This window comes from Dromaius novaehollandiae, chromosome 2 (assembly GCF_036370855.1).
Source record: "Dromaius novaehollandiae isolate bDroNov1 chromosome 2, bDroNov1.hap1, whole genome shotgun sequence".
In the NCBI taxonomy this organism is placed as follows: Eukaryota; Metazoa; Chordata; class Aves; order Casuariiformes; family Dromaiidae; genus Dromaius; species Dromaius novaehollandiae.
Window position 1 is genome coordinate 134,214,675 of NC_088099.1, and position 23,893 is coordinate 134,238,567.

At 37.3% G+C, this 23,893-nt stretch overlaps 1 protein-coding gene across 3 annotated transcripts; it reads right to left on the minus strand.

Moving 5' to 3' along the window:
* Positions 1-6: 6 nt before the first annotated feature.
* Positions 7-17,865, minus strand: UBXN2B (UBX domain protein 2B). 3 transcript variants are annotated; one of them, XM_026102375.2, is made up of 9 exons: positions 17,548-17,865; positions 15,837-15,937; positions 13,314-13,385; positions 11,593-11,752; positions 10,965-11,042; positions 7,065-7,174; positions 6,406-6,543; positions 3,915-4,076; positions 7-1,694 (listed from the first exon to the last, which is right to left on the minus strand). In XM_026102375.2, the coding sequence occupies exons 1-9, from the start codon at positions 17,668-17,670 to the stop codon at positions 1,532-1,534; spliced, it is 1,107 nt and encodes a 368-aa protein (XP_025958160.2). In that variant the 5' UTR covers positions 17,671-17,865; the 3' UTR covers positions 7-1,531. The 3 variants fall into 3 exon arrangements, with proteins under 3 accessions (XP_025958160.2, XP_064363580.1, XP_064363579.1); XM_064507510.1 differs by lacking the exon at positions 17,548-17,865 and adding an exon at positions 12,049-12,127; XM_064507509.1 differs by lacking the exon at positions 7-1,694 and adding an exon at positions 1,956-3,543.
* Between the last annotated feature and the right edge of the window lie 6,028 nt (positions 17,866-23,893).

The window sequence follows — 23,893 nt, forward strand, 5'->3', positions numbered from 1 at the left end:
CCTATGGTCTTTTAAGCTTAAAAGTTTAATTGCTTTAGCACATGAAAAGAATTACGATTTAAATCATGCAGATATTCAGATTACAAAACATGACTTCAAATACAATTGCACATTTAAAATTTACTCATAAATATGCACTTTGAGGTAAAAATGTAATGTTAATCAAGTATACTGACCAATGATAAGCTAAGTATAGATAAATAAATGCTAATATTTTCAGAAAAAAAAAATCAGTGAAGACAGTATTTTTAACATATATCTGGAAAAAGGAATACAGCCCACTTACTCTCCTTCAGAGTGTGGTCCACTCATATGATATAAAGCTACAAATATTACAAATCTGTATACTATTAAAGCACAGTAGCCAGTTTTCCATGACATAAGATTCCTACCTGCATACAGCAGTGTAGGGCCAAGTTATTTGAAAAAATATATAATTTCAAAGATTTAACATGGGATTTAATCATACAGCTTCCAAATGAGTATAATGAAAATTGCACAACCAAATCCCCATTGAATACTACAAAATGCCTTTGGCCAAAATTCCAAATATAAAGACCTGACATTCAAGTCAAAAATACATGACCAGTTAACATATCTACATTTGTGCATGTAAGTGACTGCATAAACAGGTTCTGTGTTTATGCACACAAATGTTTTTTGTTTTGGGGTATTGAAGTAACCAGTCATGTGAAGAATTATGTAGCTGCACAAGGTTCGATTGCACATTCAAGTTCAAACAAAGTGACCACAGGTCAACTCTCATGAAATCTGAATCACAGCATTCCTCCAGATGTCAATGGTCTCTCCCATTTCTCTAACTCAGAAAAGAAAAAAAATCCTTACTTTTACCACAAGTAGAACAACTAGAATACAAATGAGAACAATCTATTATATAGTCTGTAACAGCTGAGCTTTGCATCTCTTGATAACGATTCATTCATATCAGCAACAATATATGGAAATTTACATCAAATCTACAATATAAATAATTATACTGCACTAATGAAACACTATAAACAGAATATACAAAAGTTGTATTAGGGCACTAATTATCTCTCAACCTGCAAAATGGAATACCTTAATATTAATACAATTTGGAAGGTAAACATAACCTACAGGCTAAGTTTTCAAAAATGGCGGTTTGTCAATGCAGCATAAAACATTTCTATAGTGCAAATCTTACCAGTTGAGTGAAAGATACTGTTTGCTTCAGAAAAATGCTTACTTCTCCCCCACCCAAAATAACTGAAGAGTAAGAAAGTGATCTTTCATTCACATTTAGTACAAGATGTAGTTTGAAATTTGCTAAAATAGGGAAACTTAATTTTAACATTGAAAAAAATGAACAATTTGAGAAATTAAAATAAAATTACATATGCTATAGCTGGAAGACATTAAACCCAAAAATTCGATCTGTGGCAGTGGGGAAGGGGAAGAGGGACGCTGATCTTTCGTTTTTTCCATCTTTTGTAAACACCCTTGTATGACAACACAGCACACTCCCTGTATTGTACCAATAGCTGTAAGATTACTTTAATTGCTGAAGAATCACAGTGTTAAGTATGTCTGCTTCTTGTAATGTCAGGTTTTCATCTGTTAGCTCTTTATTTGGAAAGGTAGTCACAAGAACAAAATCAGCTGTTGCAAATGCTGGACGGGACTGGATAATGAAATCTCGAATATCCTTAATCCTGTGGAAAGGATATGGACATGAAAACCATGTATGATTTAATTTTGGCATAAATCTCTGAACATCAAGACCAGAGAACACAGAATCTTCTAACAAACTAAACCATTCAAAACATCCTATTGGTTTTACTCTTCCATTTTGATCCAGATGACTAATTGTAGTAGCTTAGAATTTTTTGTTTCCTGCATACAAAAACTGAAAAATAAAACTGAATTTGTGGCTTGTTTTCTCAAATGATAGAAATAAATTTGTACCACAAAAATGTATTTGGTAAGTTTTTTATTTTTCCTTGGAAACTGATACTAAACATATATAAGTCAAATAATTTAAATATTAACTGTCAAAAAAATTCCCTAACTGGTGTATGCTAGAGAGGCTAAAGTATTAACAGAAGGAAGAATCTGATAATATATGTTGACAGTGATGAGAAAGTAGAGGGAAACAGCAATGCACTTGAACAACGTGAGGTTTCCCCTGCTTTCACTTAGTAGTGGAATAATTAATGCAATTGTTCATAAGACAACCACAGCAACAGTATAACATAAAAATCATTTATAAGGCAAGGATAAAAACTATGCAGGATTTGATAGATTGAAGAAATCAAAATTTGAGGTTTCTCACCAGAAACAGCAAGCTGAGTATAACTCTTTGATTTACTGTAACCAATAAGTAGGCAGATTTATTGCAACCAAGTAAGCACTGACTAACTTTCTATCAGTCTTCAAAGGCTTATGATATAAGCAATGCACTTTAGTAGCTGATTTTGATGATACATATGCAATGAAAAAAAAAATCCACATTCGAGGGAGGTAATAATAATTAAATAAGCTTCTCCCAGCATACCCTCGGCTATGTATATTACTGGGAAGTTTACCACCTCTAGTCTGTAACAGAGGCAAAAACCCACCACGGCTACAGATGCTTCCCAGCAACTATACTGTTTAGCTAAGTTGCTTCTCCAGTAGGTGCTGGGACGGAAAAGCCTGTACTATCAGGCCTGCTAAAATAAGGACATTTATTGCAGTGTCTTCCTTACTACTCCCATCTCAGCTAAAATTGCCTCATTTTGGTCTGTGTATGCTTTCAGGTGAAGACAGCTGCACTTCACCTCTGCCTTTATTCTGAGCCAATGAAAAATCAGTTCAACTCGCAAAGTCATGTAACAGTGCTAACGTGGGACTGGGTCCATGATAAGCCCACCTTCAATGCAAGACTCAAACTCAGTGTCAGCTGCCTTCTAACACAACGGTGAAGATTTAAGACTGGCGCTGGCTTGAACCTTGCCTGCTGTGGAAGCGTGGGTGGAACCATTGCGCAAACGTCTGCCCAAAGTTCCCTCAGCCACGCAGAACAGCAAGTGCAAAGCAGAACTTTGTAGAACCTTGCACCAGCACAACCTCTTAGGCAAATAAAACAGGTTGGCCAATACAATTTGTGGCAATGTCCCAACAATTTCAATAAAACTGATGGCAAACTCCAATCAGCAGACTACTAATAGACCTAGAAACCCATCAAGTTCACACCCATTCCTGGGAGGAGGCCACCCAAAACAAAAGCTAGTTCTCAGTATTATCTCTAGCCTATACATCAGGGTGACAGAATTGTAAATGAATACATTATGCCTATATACCCTTCTCAGTATGGGCTGCAACCTACACTATGTCTATGCCATGTTTGTCATAGGCTCTCAAATATAATGAGAAAGTTGGAGCTCTTGAGTATGGGTCAAAGCACTTCTTTGCCTGTAGCATGGACTACATTCTAGGTTCAAACTATACTCCATGATGCCTTGCAATTAAGTGTCTTCACAGCATCATTCCAGTCAGCCACAGGATCCTCCCACGAAAGACCTAGGGTTATATATAGTTAGTGATGACAATATAGCAAGGTTGCCCAAATTTGGGCTGCCTTGAGAACAGGAACGGGACCTTGTACCTAAACAGAGGCTAGTTATAGCTGGTCCTGTCTCTTTACAAATCACAGGACACAATTGGTCATGAAAGTTTGACTTTGCAGTTATCAAATACCTTGTGTTTCCAATTACATTGACTGGGAAAGTGGAATTCTGCATCAATGCATCTCTTGTGAAAATGATACAGAGCTGTAACACTCCAGTGGAGCTAGATCTTCCCCCTTTTGATGCATTGCTCATATTTAATGATAAAACACAAACTTCTTGAAATAAGCTATGGTTACCCGTGCTGATGTGGCATCAATTTACCTGTGTGTACGGTTAAATCTCTGTATTAATCGGCTTCCATCTGCTAATCTAATTTGAATTTTAGTTGCTGGCATGGAATCATCTATCAGAACAGGTGCATTAAGAATGGATTTCTCCTCTTCTTCTGGGGAAGATGGTGTGCTGACTATTTCAGGTGTAAGGCTAGAGAATTGGGGGGGAGGGGAGGAAAAAAAGAGTCATGAACAGAGTTATTAGCAGAACTGAAGAATGTTCTAGCATCTTTTCCATTGGAATGCCTAACATGTATAGTTAATAAAAATGAGCAATGAAAATACTCTCAAAGTTATCTATGAATACCTTTTTAAATACAGGGACAGAAAGAATGTTTTTGTAGTTTCCTGTTTATGATTTCAAATTTTTATATGTAAATATATTTTCTTACAACTGTGCAGATCATTACATTTGCATGATTTTAATGACAAGTAATTAGGTACAAAACATCTTTGTTTATGCTTATAGAGCAGGAAATGACAATTTCTGATACTAAACTTTGTAAGTTTTACCTTATAGATCATATTTTAAAAATAATGACACACTATTATACTGCACTAAACTGACCCAGACTGCTTTAGTAACTGCTTTCATGAACACTATTTTATGAGTCTGGTATCATTTGTGCTCTAAAAAGGTGAGGGATGCCCAGTGGATAATTGACACCACCACATAATGAGGCTGGATTTTTTTTTTTTTTTTTTTAGAACATTTGGTATAACAAAAAGATTTGACTGGATATAACCTTTTGGCTGCTTCTTTCATTCCTTGCATAGTTAAGACTCACAAGTCACCAGAACAAAAACGCCACACAGCAGGTGTGCACTTTTTCTTATATAAAGAACCTACCATCTTCCCCACCTATTTTTTTTTAATAACCTAAGTAAGTGCCCAGATGAAGAAGTTACCATATACAATTGCCTACCACGTCATCCCTACCAGAGCCTACTACCTTTTTAGATCTACTGATCATAGGTTACTCTTTTTGTCTCATTTTTAAAAAGAGGAGGTAGATGGAATTAAATTACTTGCAAGAGCATACCAGTTATATGTTTGTTTGACAAAAAGGTATTACATGAACAGAAAATTAGAAGTTAATGGCGTACAATTCAACAACTACTATCAAGTCACCTGGGGAAAGATGCTATGAAGCCTATAATTCCATTATTTAAAAGAGCTGATGACTGACAGTATTGGGGTCTCATTTTTGTGGGAGACTCCCCCCTGACACACACACGCACACTAGGGTCACCTTTCGCACAAAGCAGTCTGAGATATTCAGTCACAGGAATGACTTTTGGTGCATTATGTATCAGATCAGCTACTCTATACACCTGCTACAGTTTTCAGAGCATCAGCCTACTCTCGTACCAGGATAAGAAATGAAACAGTACCAGACAGAAGCTTTTCTAAATCATTAAACTTCAGTTTATTTACTACATACTTAATTATATACTGTAGCCAGAGGTGACATTACAATTGGGGGAAGTGGAGGAGCTTCAGTCAGAGGTTAAGTCGCTTCCCTCTCACAATCCAGACTTGGCTTTCCAATACTACTTCATCTAGGGGGGCATATACAATTTCTGTGGCTATTCACTTTTAAAAGTTATCTCTGACTATAGATTTTTGTGGAGTCATTTGCAGTTTTAACTAAACCCTAGTGAGAATTAAGAGATTTTTATATAACCTTTTGTGCATATACATGTTGGATCAAAGAAAAGCCTATTGAAATAATTCCTTTTTTTAAAAATAAGACTTGCCTTGTATAACTTATAATGAATGACTGTTACATTTCAGAACACAGTATTCTTCCTGCTCCACTTCAGAGAAAAGATATTAGAGTTGCTTCCATACAAAAATACCTTTATAAACATTAAGTCAAGTATGAGCATAATGCTGCAATAGCATCTCCAATTCCCCTTGTGATGGTCCCAGCAGCAATGCACAGCACGTGCCACACCTAATCCAGAATCGGGTATGTTCTCACTGGCCAACATCCCATTATGATTAAGTTTTGCCTGTTTCTCACTATATGGGGAGCAATTATTTGGGTCTCATTCCTCTATCCAGACAGAAATCTGTGCAGCACTAATCACTTTTCAGATTCCCTTGCTTCCCTTGTAAACATGGTTGAAGTTAAAAAGCTATAGGCAAGAACCAGGAGAGAAATCCCATATCCATAGGAAGGCAGGCAAAGGACAAGGCATCTAGTTCATGAGCGGGTCCAGGAGACTAAACAAATTAAGTTACACAAGAAGTTATTTAACAAATTAACTCAACTTTTTTTAAGATTATATACAAACTTCCATGATTACTGGTGATTCTATCAAATTGGGCTGAAATACATGCAGTATAGAATAATTTTATATTTATTTTGTCATCTGTCTGATTAGCTTCTCCAGAAGTCTCCTAATTGATTAAGCACAGCTTTTGAAAGAGCATATAGAGGCAACAGAAAAGAAAATTTGATATTTTTTACCTTCCAAGTTTTTGCCCTTCTCCACTGAAAGCTTTGAATCGCAGTCTAGGTTTCACATATTCTTGTTCTTGGTGGTCTTCCATATCCAAATTAACCTGGCCACCATGAACCAGTCGTTGAAGTTCCACAGGAATTTCTCTTAATTACAGAAATAAGAAGTTTCCCAATTACATTCTGAATTGCAATACAAAGTTACAAAAACACCTTACAGGATACAGTAAAAGTTGATACTATTACTAAGCTTACATTAAAAGTCATAAACATCAAATTCCTTTATCAATTGATTCCATCCCAAAATAACAGATGAAATGAAAAACTACAAGGCAAATAAAATCACTGAGCTAACAGCTGAATTCTAGAGTGTCCTGACCAAAGATGTAAAACTAACAGCCATACTTTTAAAGTAAAATCCAGAATTAAAAAAAAAGAATGGACCAGAATGTTCCAAATTTAAAAATACCCCATGAATCTGATGACAAGTAGAGAATGCATTTTGGGGATGCGGGCAGGGAAGAAGGAAAAAAAGTAAAAATCTGAAGTAAAGAACAATTTCTGGGAAAAAAGCTGTGAGCTTTCAATAATTTTAACCTTGAGCAGAAAGCATTTTTTTCCTTTCTGTTGAAAGACATACCTCAAAAAAAATCACCATCTTAACTTACCCCCTTTTAACAGATTCAAGAAACTGAGCATTTGTTGGGTCTGAATAGGATCTCAACTCTCCATCATCTAAACTAAAGCCATTCCTCCACAGTTTCAGCAAAACTTGAATCTATGAAGCAAAGATAGTAAAAGATTATTTTTATTTTTTATATATATATGTGTATACACACACACATATATACACACACACACACACACAGTATTTCAACTTCATATAGATTATAAAACATTTAATTTACACTTACCAGTTTTGGAGGCAGACTACAAACAAGAAGACAAATGAAAAAGAACAGAACACTGCAGTATGTTTTAGATTATCATTTTCAGAATCCTTAGAAAAGTAAACCATAGTTACAGCCTACTACCTACACCAAGACCACTTTTACCCTTGGGGAAAAAAACCCTCTTACTATTCTTGACATGATAGATAATACATGGTGATTATGTACTGAGCTTCAGTGTCACAACTACTGAAAGCAATAAACCTCTGCTGTTGATAAATCATGAAATAAATCCATGAACTTACAAATTACTGGTGATATACCAGTTACAGCAAAAACTATTTTTTCCTCAAATCCTTACATGCTGAGCTCCAATAAAGCTGATACTAGCTCCATTCAGTTCAAACTCTGAGAATCCTGAAGACCAGCTTCCTTCACTCCCTTTTTGTCTTGCCTGGTGCCTCCAGTCAGAGCCTTTCACTGGAGGCACTGCTGTCCTCATAGCCTGCAGCTCCCAACACTTCTCTTCCCTGCAGCTAATGCCTTGGAGCTAAGCTACACAGTAAAATTGACTTTCCTTCAGAAAACTAGCCTGGCCCCCAGTTATAGTAATCCTTCTGTAACACATTTCTGGCTCAGTAGAGCTGACCATTGCTCAAAGGAACTGTAGAATGTCGTAGCTCTTGGTGTGCCAGCACAGCATACCTGTCTGAACCACATCTGTTAGGCTTACTCATTTTTGTTCCTGTTTCTAGAAGAGCTTATTTATATTTATTCCAGGCAAAGAGTAGAGAACTTGGTTTTTTTATCTCCCTCATTTCCAGTCTTTTAAGTGAGAGGAAAGAAATGCTGGATGATTTTCCAGGAGCTTCTAAGCTGCTGCTGCACCATTCCTAGAATATATCTATGCCCTGCAGTTTGAGATTTTAGCAATTTGCAAGATGCATAAAGAAACAATTCCTAACCCGAGACAATTAAAATATTACCATAACTAAGAGATAACACAGAACAGCAGCTAGAGGAAAATAACTGAATGTTTGCTAAGAATTTCAAAATAACTCATGACAAAAAAAGAAAAGTTATTCCTAAAATAAAAAAGCGTCTTTAAAAAAAAAAAAAAAAAAGAGTGAAAAGTGGAGGCAACAGTCACTGAACTGCAGAAAGAAGAAATCAGGAAAAAGAGCAAAACTATACGAAGATTTGAATTTGAGGCTGTAAAGACAATTAATCTGAGGCAGTGAAAAAATTTTGAGAAAGGAGCATAGTAACATAGTAGTTGCTATAAAGATAACTTTAATAATGTTAAATTTGAAAGATCAAAGGGAAAAAAAGAGGTGAAAAGTGAGGAAACAAAGACAGTTATAGTTAGAAATATGAAAAAAAAACACCAAAAACCCCACCTAAAGCACATGAGGCTAATGCTGTATTCCATGAATTTAAATTAGCTTGAGTTGATGCTTCTGCTGAAAGCGATGGTCTTGTGCTTTCTCACCTAATCTTCCCTTACAGTAGGGCAAACACTTGAAATCACACAGTGATCTCATCCAGAACAAAATCAATCTGGCAGGAAGTAGGGAAGAAAAAGAAAAAAGGTTACTTTTTAACCTGGATCAGCAACCTGACCTGACTCATCACTTCTGCTGGAAGAATTATAGGAATAAGAGTAAATAAGAGAAAACCTCCATTTCTTTACTACAAAGAAGTGACAATTTAAAACTGTATCTAAGATACGGGAAGAGAAAAGCTGAATATCATGCTCAGATTGAAAAGCTAGCAAAGAAAAACTTTTGACACCTCCACTACCTTCACATTATCATCTAGGATGTACTTGCAATAGAATAAAGAAGAAAACGAGGAATAATTTTGAAGAGATGAGCTAATTTTTCCTAAAGCCAAATTTGAATCAGAGTGGACTATTCCAGAAAATGTGTTAAGTTCAGTGAAAAAATGGACAAACAGATTTTTAAAGCAACTTGCACAGACAGGATTACGGAACCAAAATAAATTACAGAGAGCACAAAGAAGAGGTGGTGAGTAGAACCAAACTCTGCAGGACACCAACTGATATCAATAATGTTGTTTCATTCAGCATAGTTTTACCCTTGAAACTACTTCTACAGAAATAGCAATAGACCTGTTTCCTACATAGAGTCACAGATGTCTTGCGTCTAGAGATAGATGCAGTGTACGTAAGGTTTTCTGAGCAAGTTCAGCTTGTAAGGTGGAGGTGCCAGCCATTCATTTAATTTTGTGTAACAGAATTCCAGTCAGTCACAGACATGAAAGCATGCAAAAGGTGACAGACAAGGTTTCTCAAATAGTGAAATCAGTATTTTCACAGCTGTGGGCTAGCAGCCTGTCTCGAATTAGAGCCATTTCCTCTAATTACAAACTGCAATAAAAGGAGAAGCCTGCATGCCATGCTACACTGAAAATAATTTACTGAGAAAAGACCCTGGCATAAACTGTACACAGCTGACAAAAATAACTAAGACACAGCAAACACAGCATTATTATTAGGTAGAAGCAGGATTCTTTCATGTTATGTTCCACTCTCAGAAAAAATACACCTTATGTTAGCTTCAATAGTGAACTCTGTTTTGAATTTGGATTGTGTCTAATGAAAACTAATTTCCATCAAGTACTAACAAAATGCTTCAGAGGTGCTAAAAGTTAATTTTGATATTTTTGATGAATTTTGTTTCTGAGCAGTTGTCTCAAGGAAAGAAAAGGTGACATTCACAAAACTGCCACTATGCTCAAACCTACATGTAGCTGCTCACTAGATACAATGTGAGACATTTGGTTTCAAAATAATTACTGTTTTCAAATACATCTGAAATAGAGTTGCAGAACATCTGTGGTATTTGGGACACACCCAGAGGAAGAAAGTCTTTGGTTCAAATCCTAACCTGTTTAAGATAAGATGGGGAGGGGTGTGTGTGGAAATCTGGACGAGCATATCTCTGCTCCTCTGGCTTTTGCTACAGGCAACCCCAGTTCAATTATCTGTACAACCCTAACAAAAATAAAAAAGTAATTGATGTAAAATAAAATTGTGGTATTATTTAACATTCAGATGACTTGCTTTTCTAAATTATAAATTATAATAAGCTGTTTGGAGATTGTTTGGTTTTTTGAATGTGATCTATACCAAGCACAGTAAAGATATCTAGCTGATAAGTATTTTCATATATTAGAAAATATATGCCTGTTATTGATATATGACAAGAAAGAATTAGACAGTTACAAGTTACTAATCGCTGAGAAATACTTACTTGATCCAAATCAATCCTTTGAATGCCTAAAGGCCTTAATAGCTATCATGTCTCCTCTCCCCATCAAATAAAGCTTTTAAATCTAACTCTGCTTCACAACTCAGACCAGAAGATCAAAATGCTCCCACCAACACAAATTCACATGTGACAAAATTGGATCTAATCATCCAAGCCTTTTTCCCCAGCAATTCTCTAATGCAAATGTTATGTACCCAATGAATATTTTGTCTCTGTGGACACTCTCTCTTTAACAGCTTCCACTTAATGAATGCCTAATACATTTAGATATCAGTTTTTCTTATTGCCGTAGTTACAGTAATACTGGTATTTCTAGTTGTAAGCATTGTTAATCAGACAGCTGTTGGAGACACCATTTCCTGCTATTCAGCATTTTACTTACATCTTGATTTTCTCCATATATGTATTCAGAGCGCTTTCGTGATGAATCACCCAATCTATATCCACCACCAGAAAATGACTGAAAAAAATACACAAAAAGGCTTACTGAAAACATTCTGCAGCTGAATAAATACCTGAAACAGTTTAAGATATTTACCTAGGTGCAAATAAAAGCATCAGTAAGCTTTCTTCCTTGATAAAAAAGCAAATGCACTGTTCTAAATTGTATGCTTTCTAAGTGGAAAATTAGAGCTAGTAATTATAATCAGGCTAAGCAGGTTTTATATGACATGGTTTAGTTTCTAACCCGTACACTTTTTCGAGTACTATTAATTCAACATGTAAAAAGAGATTTTGATAAGGACACAACTGCAGTTGATTTTTTAATATCAATCTTAATTAAAAATAAAGCAAATAGTCCCAGTTCAGTTTTGATTTTCAACGATTCCTCTGAAATTGCCCCCCTTAATTTTCTAGGGCAAGCAATTTGAACACAGATAAAATATACAACTGTGTTGACCAAATCCTCTGCTATTCTCAAACCACAAAAAGGCATACTTGCTCTCACATGGTTATATAAGTTTCAGAGACTGATTAAAATACAGAGGAAAATATCTTTCTACTCATACCTTAGCTTTACTGAAATCACCAGATGCTCTTGAGGCTTCATCTAATGGGACAGCCCCATGTTCTTTTGCTTCTTTGAAGAGTTCAGCAACAATTTTACTTGGATTATTAGAAGCCCCGGAAATCTGTAATCCTCTATATTCTGAATCACCTGAATAAAATCTTAAGAATGGTAATGTTCATGAGTGGCAATGCTTTATATAATGGACATCATTTTCCTCTCCCCCTTTAAAAAAAAAAAAGTCTTACTGAACAAAGAGCTAAATTCTGGCACAAAGCCTCTCCATTCTAATCACAGAAGTGTTCCACTTAGTTCTGACCTTCCCAGTAATCCAAACAGCACTGCTCCAGAGACATCACACTAACAAAACTACCAAAGTGCCTCCTGGAACAGACCCCAGAGGTTAGGAGCCAAGATCAAGCAAACACAGCCCTGACGCAGCCATGGCTTTACACACCTCATCCTATGTGGATTCCGCCAGCTCCTGGAAACACTGATCTCCTCAGGGGGGTCCTGTGCATGGGACTGTGCCTGGGCTGGTTAGAATACAGATTCACAATTAACACTGCCTTGGCAGAATGAGCATGAAACTCCTGTGGAAAAACCTGAACAGTGCCAAAATTTGATCTTTTTAAAGATCCAGTTCTTTCCTGCTAATATCTGAAATATAACATTTTATTTATTTAACCTTTTGAGGCATTTTAAAAATCTGCAGAAACTGCTGTGAAAGCTAAATTGGTATCTTCTTCCGCAGCATAGCCCCACTTCCAAAAGTTAAGCTACAAATAACTCTCTGCAAAATTATATCTGTTTGATTGTGAAGATCAAGACACTCCAGGTGGAAGGGGCTATGAATGCCTAAATACCAATGATACTAAAAACACAAAAAAAAACCCAGAAAACAAAAACCACACCCACACACCACACTATATGTAAATATAAAAACTGACAAACCTGAGAGTCTGATTACTCTTTGATTACATGCAGCTTTCATAGCAAATAAGTGGTTTCTGCCTTCCTTAAGTTTGTGACTTAACCACTTGGAGCAATGCGAATTAATTCAGGTGAAACTATTACCACAGTCAATACCTTCAAAATGCAGTCGATTCTACCATGTTCTACAATTACTCAGTAACAGCAGTAGGTATGAAGCACATATAGCCATGCTAGTATTACAATGTCACATAACTGGCAATCTCCAGGTGCCATCTCTCTTCTGTACATAAGTTTGTATTTATCATCCCGATTGCCATTTATGTGGAATATCTTTAGATACAAGAATTTTAAAGAATTATGATGGTAAGGAGATGAAATAAGAGAATATGAACTCTAATGAGAATTCAAGAATGAAGAAATACTCAGATATTTGAGTAATGGATATACAGAACCACTCAGGAGGTTTGTGACAAGGCAAAAAGACCTCTTGATTCCAAGTGTAAGTTACAACCTTTATATCCATACATTCATGCAGTAAGATACATTCAGGTATAACCTGGTCCTAGATCACTAGAGCCAGTTTCTGCTAAATTTAGTTTTACTACAGCAGCATAAAGCTAATATACTCCAACACCTTCTCAAATAAGTAGCACTTCTTCAGCTACTACCTGTTTGCAGGAAAGACTTAGCTCACAGCCATTTTGAAAAATGGGGAGAAGGAATGTATGAACGTCAGAAAAATCAATTACTTGCACAATTGTTAAATGACTGTTGTTTTTACGATACCTTTGGTTTTCTTTGTCATCACTCATGCTTCTCTCTGGTTTTCTCAAACTTCTAAAAGAATCAATTTTAAGACTGCCAAGAGAGTAAAATAAAATGTTTAAATATGACTGGTAAATGCATTTCAGTGTATCAGAGGTAGTAAGTACTGCTGAAATTTATGTTTTTCAAAAACTAAGAATGTTAATTTTTTTTTAACAGGATTTTTAAAAATTCACATTTAAAATTTACATTTAAAGATTACATTTTTTTAAAAAAAAAAGTCCTCCAGAAGATGCATCCTGAGGATGGTCTCCAATATCTGTTCATGTAATGAAAGTAAGTTTATCATTTTCACACCACGCTTCTTTGGCCAAAGTACATATCCATGTATGCTTAATACAGAATAAGAAGGGAGAGGTGTGTGTACGGCAGAGCCATTTTGCAGTACCCTGGGGAATGCAGAATTCTGCTTTATGCCACCGGTGGTGCCACAGATAAAGGTAATATGCAATCTGAATGACTGCTGCAGAATCTAGCCTACCAGTATCAATTATGTTACAAATTCCTTCCACAACATTTTTAGCTGATTTTGTGAAGGTACAAGTATTAGTCACTACTGCTTTTCTTTGATGTCCTGGGAATCCCTGTCCAAAAGGACCCTAGAAACTAAAAAGTAGTAGTTCTCATTTATATTTTACATTATTTAAAAAATATATTGAATGCCAACATTATAAAGATTTTCAAAGACAATTAAATGCAAAATCAGACTCTGTCTTAGGATAGGGACAGAACAATGAGCTACCAGAGCACAAAAGAGGTAGTTTGCAAATCTGTAGTATGCCAGGAGTAGCTGTACAGAGGTACACCCTTATACTGTATTGCTTTATGATAAAACTCCTCAATGCAAGATATACGCAAAGTAGCCAACTATTATGGGATAAGAACATACATACAATCTGCTACACAATCGCAGTTCTCTAGTTTAGATTTAGGCAACTTGTTTGGAATCAAAGTATCAGTGTTGATGAAATAATGTAATTTCATATCTTGGTGAAGGATCTGCTCCTTATTACTTCCTCAGAAAAAATGGTGTTGTTAGGGACTTAGGTCATGGGTGCAAGCATTCATCTAATCTTCTGTTTTCTTCCCATTTGTACATTGTAGATTTTGAAAGACTTGTATTTTTGTGCTAACAGTCATAACTTTGTTAAAGGTGCTGGAGTTTACATAACATGATAGCTTACATAACATGGCATTTACTCCAGCAGGGCCCAGAGACATCCTTCCATACCTGTGGTTTTGGAAGACATGAGCAGATGACTTCAAGAGCAGCACTATGCTTCCTTGCAATTAATATGCTAGTCATTTGAGAGCAAACTAAAGTCTATTAAAAAACAAACAAACAAACAACTTATTCTGAATATCACACAAACAGCAGCCATTTCTTCTCAGACTGATTCCAGCATGATTGCTAACAAGGAGCAAGTGCCTGCCAACAGCTATCACACTGAAGTATTCCAGATACCGTATTGCAGCTTTTATTTGAGTTGGAATAGAAAGTTGTAACTTCATGATACATACTGGCAAACAAGGTTGTTTGCTTAATTTATTTTTAAACACTATTCAGTGATTAGTCATCTTAGACTGTTTTACAATGGAAAAAATAACCTATTATTTTCCAAGTGCCAAGTCTTGTGCTAAAATTCCTCTTTCTAGAGATCTGTATTTGCAGATGTACTTGAGGCATGGCTCTGATGATGGAAATCCGTAAGAGATCCATATTGGCAGCAGTCATTGAAAAGATGAGCCAAATGCAAGACTTGTTGTGGCCTCAGTGGCAGTAATGATTTAAAGACTTCTCTTCTTCATTAAAAGAAATCAAATAAAAATTCATTAAAAGCTGGCAAGATTTCCCTTCAGGGCTTTTAAAACTGTATTGAGTCTTCAAATGGTATGCAACTAAACACTGCATGCCAGCAAAACTTGGCTCTATAGACAGTAACATGCCCTTCCTTTCTGTCCCAACACAGAGACAAAGTAATTAAGAAGTCCTGCTTATTCCTCTCACCACCCAATATATAGTGAATCTAAATCATTTTTCTAATGAATATTTGCCTTATCAGAATTGTTATTTAAATAGCACCAACCTAAGTACAACACTGAAAGCAGCTCACTCACCAGGTTTCACACAATCTACAGATTTGCTGAATTTTGAAGAAGTGGACAACTGCAGTATTTTTCTGGTATAACAAATTTTTGTTTTCTATTTATGTGAAAACAGCAACACTACATTTGACTTACAATATCTTAATTTCATCTAATCTTTTCTAAAGTGGGTTTAGAATACAACATGGAAGCGCCTTTAAAAAAAAAGCAGCATTCTGAGACGACAATGTATTTTACAGGGATACTCAATTCAGGATTCTGAACTGCTATTTGATCTCCTCCTTGTATAAAAATGTAAGCACAATGACAAATATCAAACATTTTTGAGCGGACACAATAGCTAATAAACATGTTCCTGAAGTAGAAAGTATGTCTTACCTCTGGGGTACTCTTGAGTTATTAATCTTTGTAGTTGTTGCTTTGTCAGGACACAATGAGTGCCTTTTAGCTTCATCTTCATATAACCCTGCCAAGGCCAACTGTAGGAAACAGGAATCTTTTTAGAAGCCTGTAACTCTAGAATTATATATAGAAGACAAAGCTAATGCAAAAAGCACACATTACCAAAAAAAAAAAAAAAAAGAGAAATCAACATGAGAACCCCTGCTATTTCTGTCTTATGAACAAAATGCATGATGTTCAACATGATCATACAAGTATGACTTGGAACTTGTACTCTTCATTTATTTAGTCCACACTGCTTCATTGACTTACATTCAGCCTGTATTAGATTCAGAATTACAGGAGAGAGTTGTATATATACTGCATGTCCACACACCTACATTATGCATCATCTCATTACCATTAAAAAACTGGAATAAAGTTGCAATGAAATTGCTTAAGAAATTAAGACATCCACTTTCTCTGAGGATACAAGCAAGCATCTTCTAGCTAGGTAAAACACATGAGGAAAGTCATACACAATAGGTCCATAAGCAGGTAGTAAAAGGAATGGGCAAAGATGTACTCTGTACCATCCCTAATCCAAAGACTGTGGAATGCTCAGGGAGCATAAGGGGGAACAGTCAGGCTTCTGTACTTTCCTTATACCGCATCTCTTATTGCCACCAACAGAGATCAAATACTGAGCTAGATGGACCATCACTCTAAGGAGAGCATTTCTTTGGTTCTTAAAATTTTACTAGTCATCATCTATCCAGAAAGCCTGCCTGCCTACTTCTATTATCTAATTGAAAAGCTTATGAACCAAGAATATTAACACAGACATTATAATTGGCACACATTATAGTAAAATTAATCTCAACAAGAGCCTCTGAAAAAATGAAGTGATAACTATATGAGAAAGATGGATACAGATTTCATGTTTTTACATAATTACATATAATTAAATAAAATGGGAACAAAATTAGTTGCTCCAAGTTTCATCTTTTCTCTAGTCAACTTATTGCTAAAATATTTTGAACCTTTAGGCAATCTGGAAGTCACAAAAGAATGAACACCACTAAAAGTGCTTGTGGTTGAGAGTTTAAGGACCAACAGGGAACTACATCTGTGACCACATTTTCTCAAAACTTTTCCTGGGGAAATCTAGGAAAAGATCTTGTCCTCAGTCTTATCTTACATTTGTGAAGACTGACATTTTCATGTAGACACACCTACTAGATAATCAGAAAGAAAAAAAAGTGCTAAAATAACTGGTATTATAAATAAAACCCAGCAACTGAAGTCTCAGGAGGGGCCTCCGAGCTGCCGGGGGAGAATAAGCTATCGAACACACAGATCCCTCATCACTTTCTGAAGTGCCTGCTCCTTGCTCAGAAGCTTCTTTCTCTTCCCAATCTCAAAAGGAGGAAAAAAAGACAAATAAAAGGGAAGTTTCCTCCCAGGAAGGCAGCCGGGTGCAGCCCCCCCGCCCCCGCGAAAGGCGGCTCGCTCCCCTGCCGCCTCAGAGGCCCGGTCCAGCCCAGGCACCCTCGGGGCAGGTGCTCTCATCGGGCAGCCCCCACCGGGGGGAGCAGCACGGCGGGCCGCTCCGCCGGGCCGCACACCGCGCCTCCCCCCCGCCTCCGTGACGAGGGAAGCCGGGGGCGCACGCCCCGGGGCGGGACGCCCTGCCCCCACCGCTCACCTGCAAATCTCGGGCGCCGGGCGGGCGGCCGCTACTCCGCGGCTCCCGGCCCCGCCGGCCGCCGGCGGCCGTCGGCGACACATCACCGTCCTGCGGCGCCGCGGCTCCCCCACCGTCCGCCATCTTCGACGGCGGCAGCCACGCCCTACGGCGGCCCGGCCGGGGCGCGGGAAGGGCGGGGCGGCGCTTCCGCCGCGCCAGCTGCCACGGCAACGGCAGGGGCGGGGGCGGCCGCGGGGTTCCCGCCCGTGCCGCGGTGCCCGCGCGCCCCGGCCTGGCTGGGAGGCAGGAAGCGCGTGCACCGCCCCTGGCCGGGGCGGAGAGAGCGGCCGCCCTGGCCGCGTCATGGCGGCGGGCGAGTACAGGGCAGTGGTGAGTCGACCGTTGAATGGCCGCCTCCGAGCAGGATTGTAGAGCCCTGTAAATAAGGGTTAAATATTCCGGGCCGTTCACTTAAACGCCTGAGCAAGTTCGCAGGTGGAAGGGGTGTCGGTCTGGCAGGTGTGGCAGTGGTGTTAATGCTGAGCACTCAAAATGGTGGCCCAGGGATGCTAGATTGGTTTAATAAGCATGAGGTTTTATTTTCTTTCTAACTCTTTATCTTAAAGACTGGGGGTTAAAGGCTTTTTCAAGAAATGGAAATTGAGTGTGTTACATTTATCATACAAGATGAAGTACTCTAAAGCTTAGAGAAAAATCACAGCTGTTATGTGGCTGTTTCATAATTGTGTAGACAGGTATCAGACTTGGCAATGTTGTGTGTCATAAAGGGAAAGCTAGAAACTTGGAAGTCAACACTTACTTAAGCATCTCAATTACCTATAATATGAGCTATTGAAATTTTGGTTGAACATCTTATGTCCTCATCTTCAGTGAAATAAAAAAATGGATGTTATAGGTAAGACTTGGAATGCCCTTAGATGTAACTAATGAAGCGCAAGTAATATTTAATAGTATATGCTTTCAGTGCCCTTCCCCCCCTCATATCAAAAAATAAAAAGAGGAGAGAAGGCAGTGAAAGAAACCCTTAAAATAAATTCTGATCAGATGTTGTTATTTGCTGCTTGGGTTGCAGGCCAATACATCAGGACAACCAGGCTGACTGCAAACATGTTCTTTTATACAAAACAAAGGCTTTTATGTATAATGGAAAGTAAGTGTTGATGATACTAGAAACAGGAATAGGAATAGAAATAGGAATCAATAGAGAGATCAGTTTCCAACTAGGTATTTCATCAAGAAGTGGATCCATTCTATATGCACACAAATCAATCACTACCCTAAGCTAGGCCAGTTGAGCTGACTGGTAGTTGAGAAGTTTTGTAATTGAAACTAGTGAATATGCAAGTGATTACAGTGCACAATCGGCTGTTCAGAATTTCATCTGGAATTGCGAATTGACAGCTGGGATCACATCCAGCACTCACAGAGAATGGTCAATTAACCCTCAATCGAAACATTAAGGGGGAACTTTCAGCTAGTACGTGGCAACAACTTGAATGCTGAACTGAAGTACTTCCAAAGCATACAGCTGGCTGTGGCTCACGCTCAGCTGAAATAGTCAGCTAACCTTCCTCATTTGCTTTCAACTCCCATTCAGCTGAAACATCTACTGCTTTCTTTAATGAATCTGTCTAGACCCTATTTATGATAGCTTACATTTCAGAAATGCTGGGAACGGTGGTTAATGGAGTTGAGGGCACACAGGATCTTTTAAGAAAGACTCTTAAACAGTGTACTTGTTCCTGCCTTCATAGTCAGCCAAACCCTCAGTGAGCACACAGGGATCTGTTTCAGCTGGTGAACTACAGGAACAAAATTGTGGTCCATTACCCAGCGCCATCCCAAGGTTCAATATCTGCTATACCATGGTAGCAATATTGTTCTTACAGAAAATGTAGATACAATATTTCCTCAGAACTTTTTCAGGTGTTTGACAAAAAAACAACAGTAAGGATTGTATATATAATACAATTCAAGTAGCTCACATTCTCAACTATGTATGCAGATCATGCCTGCTGTAATGAATTCTTACTCTGTGTATTAAAAAAAATGAATAGAAATATGATTCAGCTTCAGTTGGCTCCTGTAGTTGAAGCCTTTATATGAATATGCCAAGAATAAAAATGTAGTCACATGTTTCATTCAGCCTTCCTTGTATTGATATGTAGTATGCAGCTGTCATCTAAGTGAAAATGTCCTGTGGTGATACAGACTGAATTAGCAGAGAGAATGTCTAAACTGTAATTGCTTTAAAAGCCAAATAACTTTATTATGAAATCAGTTTTTTATAATTAGATATCCCATATTTTGACAGGCCTATCTTCCCTAAATATTGGCATTATTCATGTTTGTCTTTCTCTGTGATTACCTCTTCTTTGTTTAATGCTGCCAACAATGTTTCAAGAGATCACCTGAATACAGATTAGCACTTAATTTTTCTCAGTGAGAATTTATATTGTCACAGACATCTGGAAATTTAAATCTGTCTATCCCAAGCAGTCATTTTAATTTGCATAACATTATTATTGTGCTCAATGTTTTCTTGCACAACTATAGATTTATAACAGTTAATTACTATTTAGTAGCTATTGTTCCTTAATTAAAATTGCTCCTGTGTTTTTCTTTATATCTGCAATACTCTTCAATTAGCCTAGATATTTTCCTTCTAGAGAGTCAAATGAGCATCATTTACCATCTTCTGTTTGGGAGTAACTCAGGTGAAGGACAACACACCTCTTATTGTCAAAATCTCAGTGCAGTTGGTGCTGTCCAGAAGTAATATGCAAGCAAAAATAATGAAAAGCAATTATTAAAATTTAAACAAACCCCTCACAATTGTAGATGTAAGATAGAAGAAGAAAAGAAGAAAAAAGCTGTAACAAAGGTAGGATAATAGTAATTTCCTTAGACATTTAAAATAAAAGCAATGTAGAGGCTTTAGAAAGAATAATCAGGATAGGGTTAGAAATAAAATTTATATTTTCAGATTTATAAACACTAGGAAACAATCAGTGTAACGGGCTTGGAGGCTGAGATAGATACCCAAGACATCACATAAGTATTTACTTATTGGACTGACATTCAAATAAGATTGACACTGTAGTGCTAGGACATTGAGTTGCAAGGACTGGTGATGCCAGATTAAGTTTGCTGTCTAAACAAAAAAACCCACCAAAAATTTAAGATACAGAACAATTGTACATTGGCTCATTGGAATTATCCAAAAACTCAGAAACATATTGGAGACCTTTTTATCTATTAGGCAACATGTAGGTTTGGGTAATTTTCAATAATATACAAAAAAGGAATGCATGTATCTTCAAAAATAAATAAGAAATATGTATTTAAAATGTCAAAAAATCTTGATTTTGTCTATCTATCTGTGTAAAAAGATGGAAAGATCAGAGAGTTTAATCCAAGTACATTCCTTAACTAACTGGCAACACACTAGCTGCATCTAGTCTGTGAGATCTTCTATACAGTCCACTTCCTTTCGCTTGGAGGAGACAGAAGATAACTGTTTTGATTGTGCTCACTTGTCAAACGCCTGTTTCTACTCTTTGAGAAAAAGCCTTCTGTTTTCAATACTCTGAATACACGATATTCAGAAAAGTCTGTCAGCAATGTTTCTACATAGAAAGGGTTCAAAGGAAGACAGGCCTTCTGGTGGAATCCGGAGAGCTTTTGATACTTTGATGTGGTTTATACAGGAGTTCTCAAAACTGGAACTTGGCTGCTGCAGTTGATGAGGTCTTACCACTATAAGCCTAAGAGGTACATAGAAAAGTACCATTTTCTTTCAGTTTAGCTTTGGTTCAGATGTGACTTGCCAAGACAGTAAGAAGGAACAGATGCTGTCTGACCTGGGGCTCATTAGAACTGGATTCACAACATGCGAGCACTAGGGAGGATAGCAGTGGTAGGGAAAGGCAGAGGTAAATATCCCCCTGGTGCGTGCTTAGCTATTGCTCTGAGAAGGCACATTATTTCTGGAGCTCTGAGAAGTATCTGATGTAGGGACCTGGTAATTGAGGCAGCTAGAAGAGATGTTTCAAATAGAGTTCAAGAGAACTTTAAGAGTGAGGTTTTTACTGAAATCTCAGGAGGTCATTAGCTCTTGAGAACATTCTACCCCTTCACACCAGATTCTTGCTAGAAATGCTTTGGATGTTCATTCTCCAATCTTTAGACATGGAATGCCTAATTTATAATTGACTTGGCATCAAACAACATGTCTGTGGTAAATTTCCAGGCTCAAAATACATTTTTTCTTTTTGGAGCAGAGGGGGAGAAGACAAAATTCAGTCTAGGGTTTAGAGAATGAAGATATGCAACATATAAACTCTTAAAGGTACTTCTGAAGTCAAAGTGAGTATCTTGATTAGAAATCTTGTATCCTACTTATTCTAACATCAAATGAGATAGTGCTGATATGGCATTCATTTAAATCCATTTGTTTTGTTTTCTGCCAAAAACGCATAGTGCTGTAAGTATGTACACAGAAACCAGTAAATAACTTGCACACCAGAACTAATCTAATTAATGAAATCTTTCCTTTTCATTATTTAGATCTGCTACAACATGGATTACAAACAAGCAAAATCAATGTAGCTAGACAGACAGAAGATAATGCCATTATATGCTATCAGGGTGCCTAGAAACAATTCTACAGTATACAGTAATATACTAGCAACTTTTTGAAAGACGGCGTGACTGGAGTGAATTAAAAATATTTCGAACCACAGAACTTGACACCATTCTGACTACCGTTGTGAAATAACTCTTTTAAAGATCTTTCCACTTCTTTTAATAGTGCTGTTTTATATTATGTACATCTGCAAAAATTACCTGGTTACTAATGAATCAATAGTCCTTTTTACTGTTATGATTTCTGTTAACTGATGGCTGAGGGCTGGAGCTGGGCCTGGAGAGAAAAAAGGGAGATTCATCTAGCCAGCCTTCCTATGGACTCCAAAGCAGAAAAGAATCGGGGCCTGGAAAGCCAAATATGGTGAACAGTCTCCTTTGGTGATCCTGACCATCTGTGAAGAAATGTTCAGTTAAAGCTCCAAAACCAAACTAGCATACTTCCATTAATCTAGTATTTGCAGGTTTTCTAATTAAAAATCATTTCAGCGATAATAGTGTGTGTCTAGGATTTTAAGATTGTGTCTAGAGGGTGCAAAGATATCAGAGATCCTGCTAGGAGGGTGTAAAAAACAGCATCTTATCCCTACAGAATTATTTGTCTACAGGTGATGCAGCAGGAACCCATCTGTCTGTGCTTTACTGAGTTGTAGCTTCATTGTGGAAAACTGACCAAGTCAGGCAAAGCTTAATCTAGCAGTTTCTGAAGTTGATTTTAAGAGGACTTGATAATACTCTTCAGGAGGAAAATAATACTAAAGGTGACAAAATTCACTTTCATCTGCAACATGAAACTCTCTCAGAGAGGTTTTGTGAGTAGTGGTCAGCAAGTAATTCCCTGATTGTGTTGCTTCTACAGGAGCTACAGTCCCATGGAGCTTATACTCGACAGGAGGAGGACCTATATGCTTTGTGGCTGTGAAAAGAACTGTGTTAGAGTGAAATTTCTTATAGGAAATAACACAGGAGCAAGAAAAAGTTTGGGGTGAACACGGTGGGTTGTCATGGCCCATGATCACAATGTACATGATAAAGCAAAGGAAATTTCTTAGGGGTTGAGTGATTCCCATCTGTATTAAAAAAGAAACATATTACCCCTATAACAAGCAGAACACAGTCCATTGAGAACATGTTGTTACTACTAATTTCTGAAGCTTTACACCACTCAAACTCAATATGCTGAAATAACTAAAAAGATTTTTTTCCATTGATGTTTAATGTTCTGCCATTTCACTGCCTTTGGCTTAACTCTGCAATTTGTATTAGATTTTGTTACAGATATAATTTTACGATAATTGTAAAACAGCGACATTCCAAAGACTGTTGATTTTCTCACTGCTGTTTAGTTACCTACAAGTGTGTCATCAGTGATTACTTTTTTGCAGGTTATATTTACCTAGGACATTGAAAACATTTAGTGATGTAGTGTTCAGATATGGGATCTACAAGTGACAGGCATTTGGCTTTTATGTGACAAGAACTGCACATTTGCAAAGTTTTCTAAAAAAACAGGAGTAGTAGAATAAAACAAAAGATGAAGAAGAGAGAAAGAGAATGGAGAAAAAAGAACCCCTCCCAAAACTACAAGTCCAGTTATAGCATATACCAGCAGAACTGAACTGGTTCCAGTTACAGTGGACAAAATGCTTCAATAGCTTTGAAAGCAAGATAAATCCTGACCGCGTTAACTTTGTGG

Coding starts and splice junctions, on each gene's coding strand:
- UBXN2B (XM_026102375.2), bottom strand. CDS start 17,670: ATGGCGGACGGTGGGGGAGCCGCGGCGCCGCAGGACGGTGATGTGTCG. Junction 11,043..11,592: donor GTGATTTCAGTAAAGCTAAG/GTATGAGTAGAA, acceptor TATTTTTTTCAG/TCATTTTCTGGTGGTGGATA. Junction 7,175..10,964: donor TATATGGAGAAAATCAAGAT/GTAAGTAAAATG, acceptor TTTGCTTCATAG/ATTCAAGTTTTGCTGAAACT.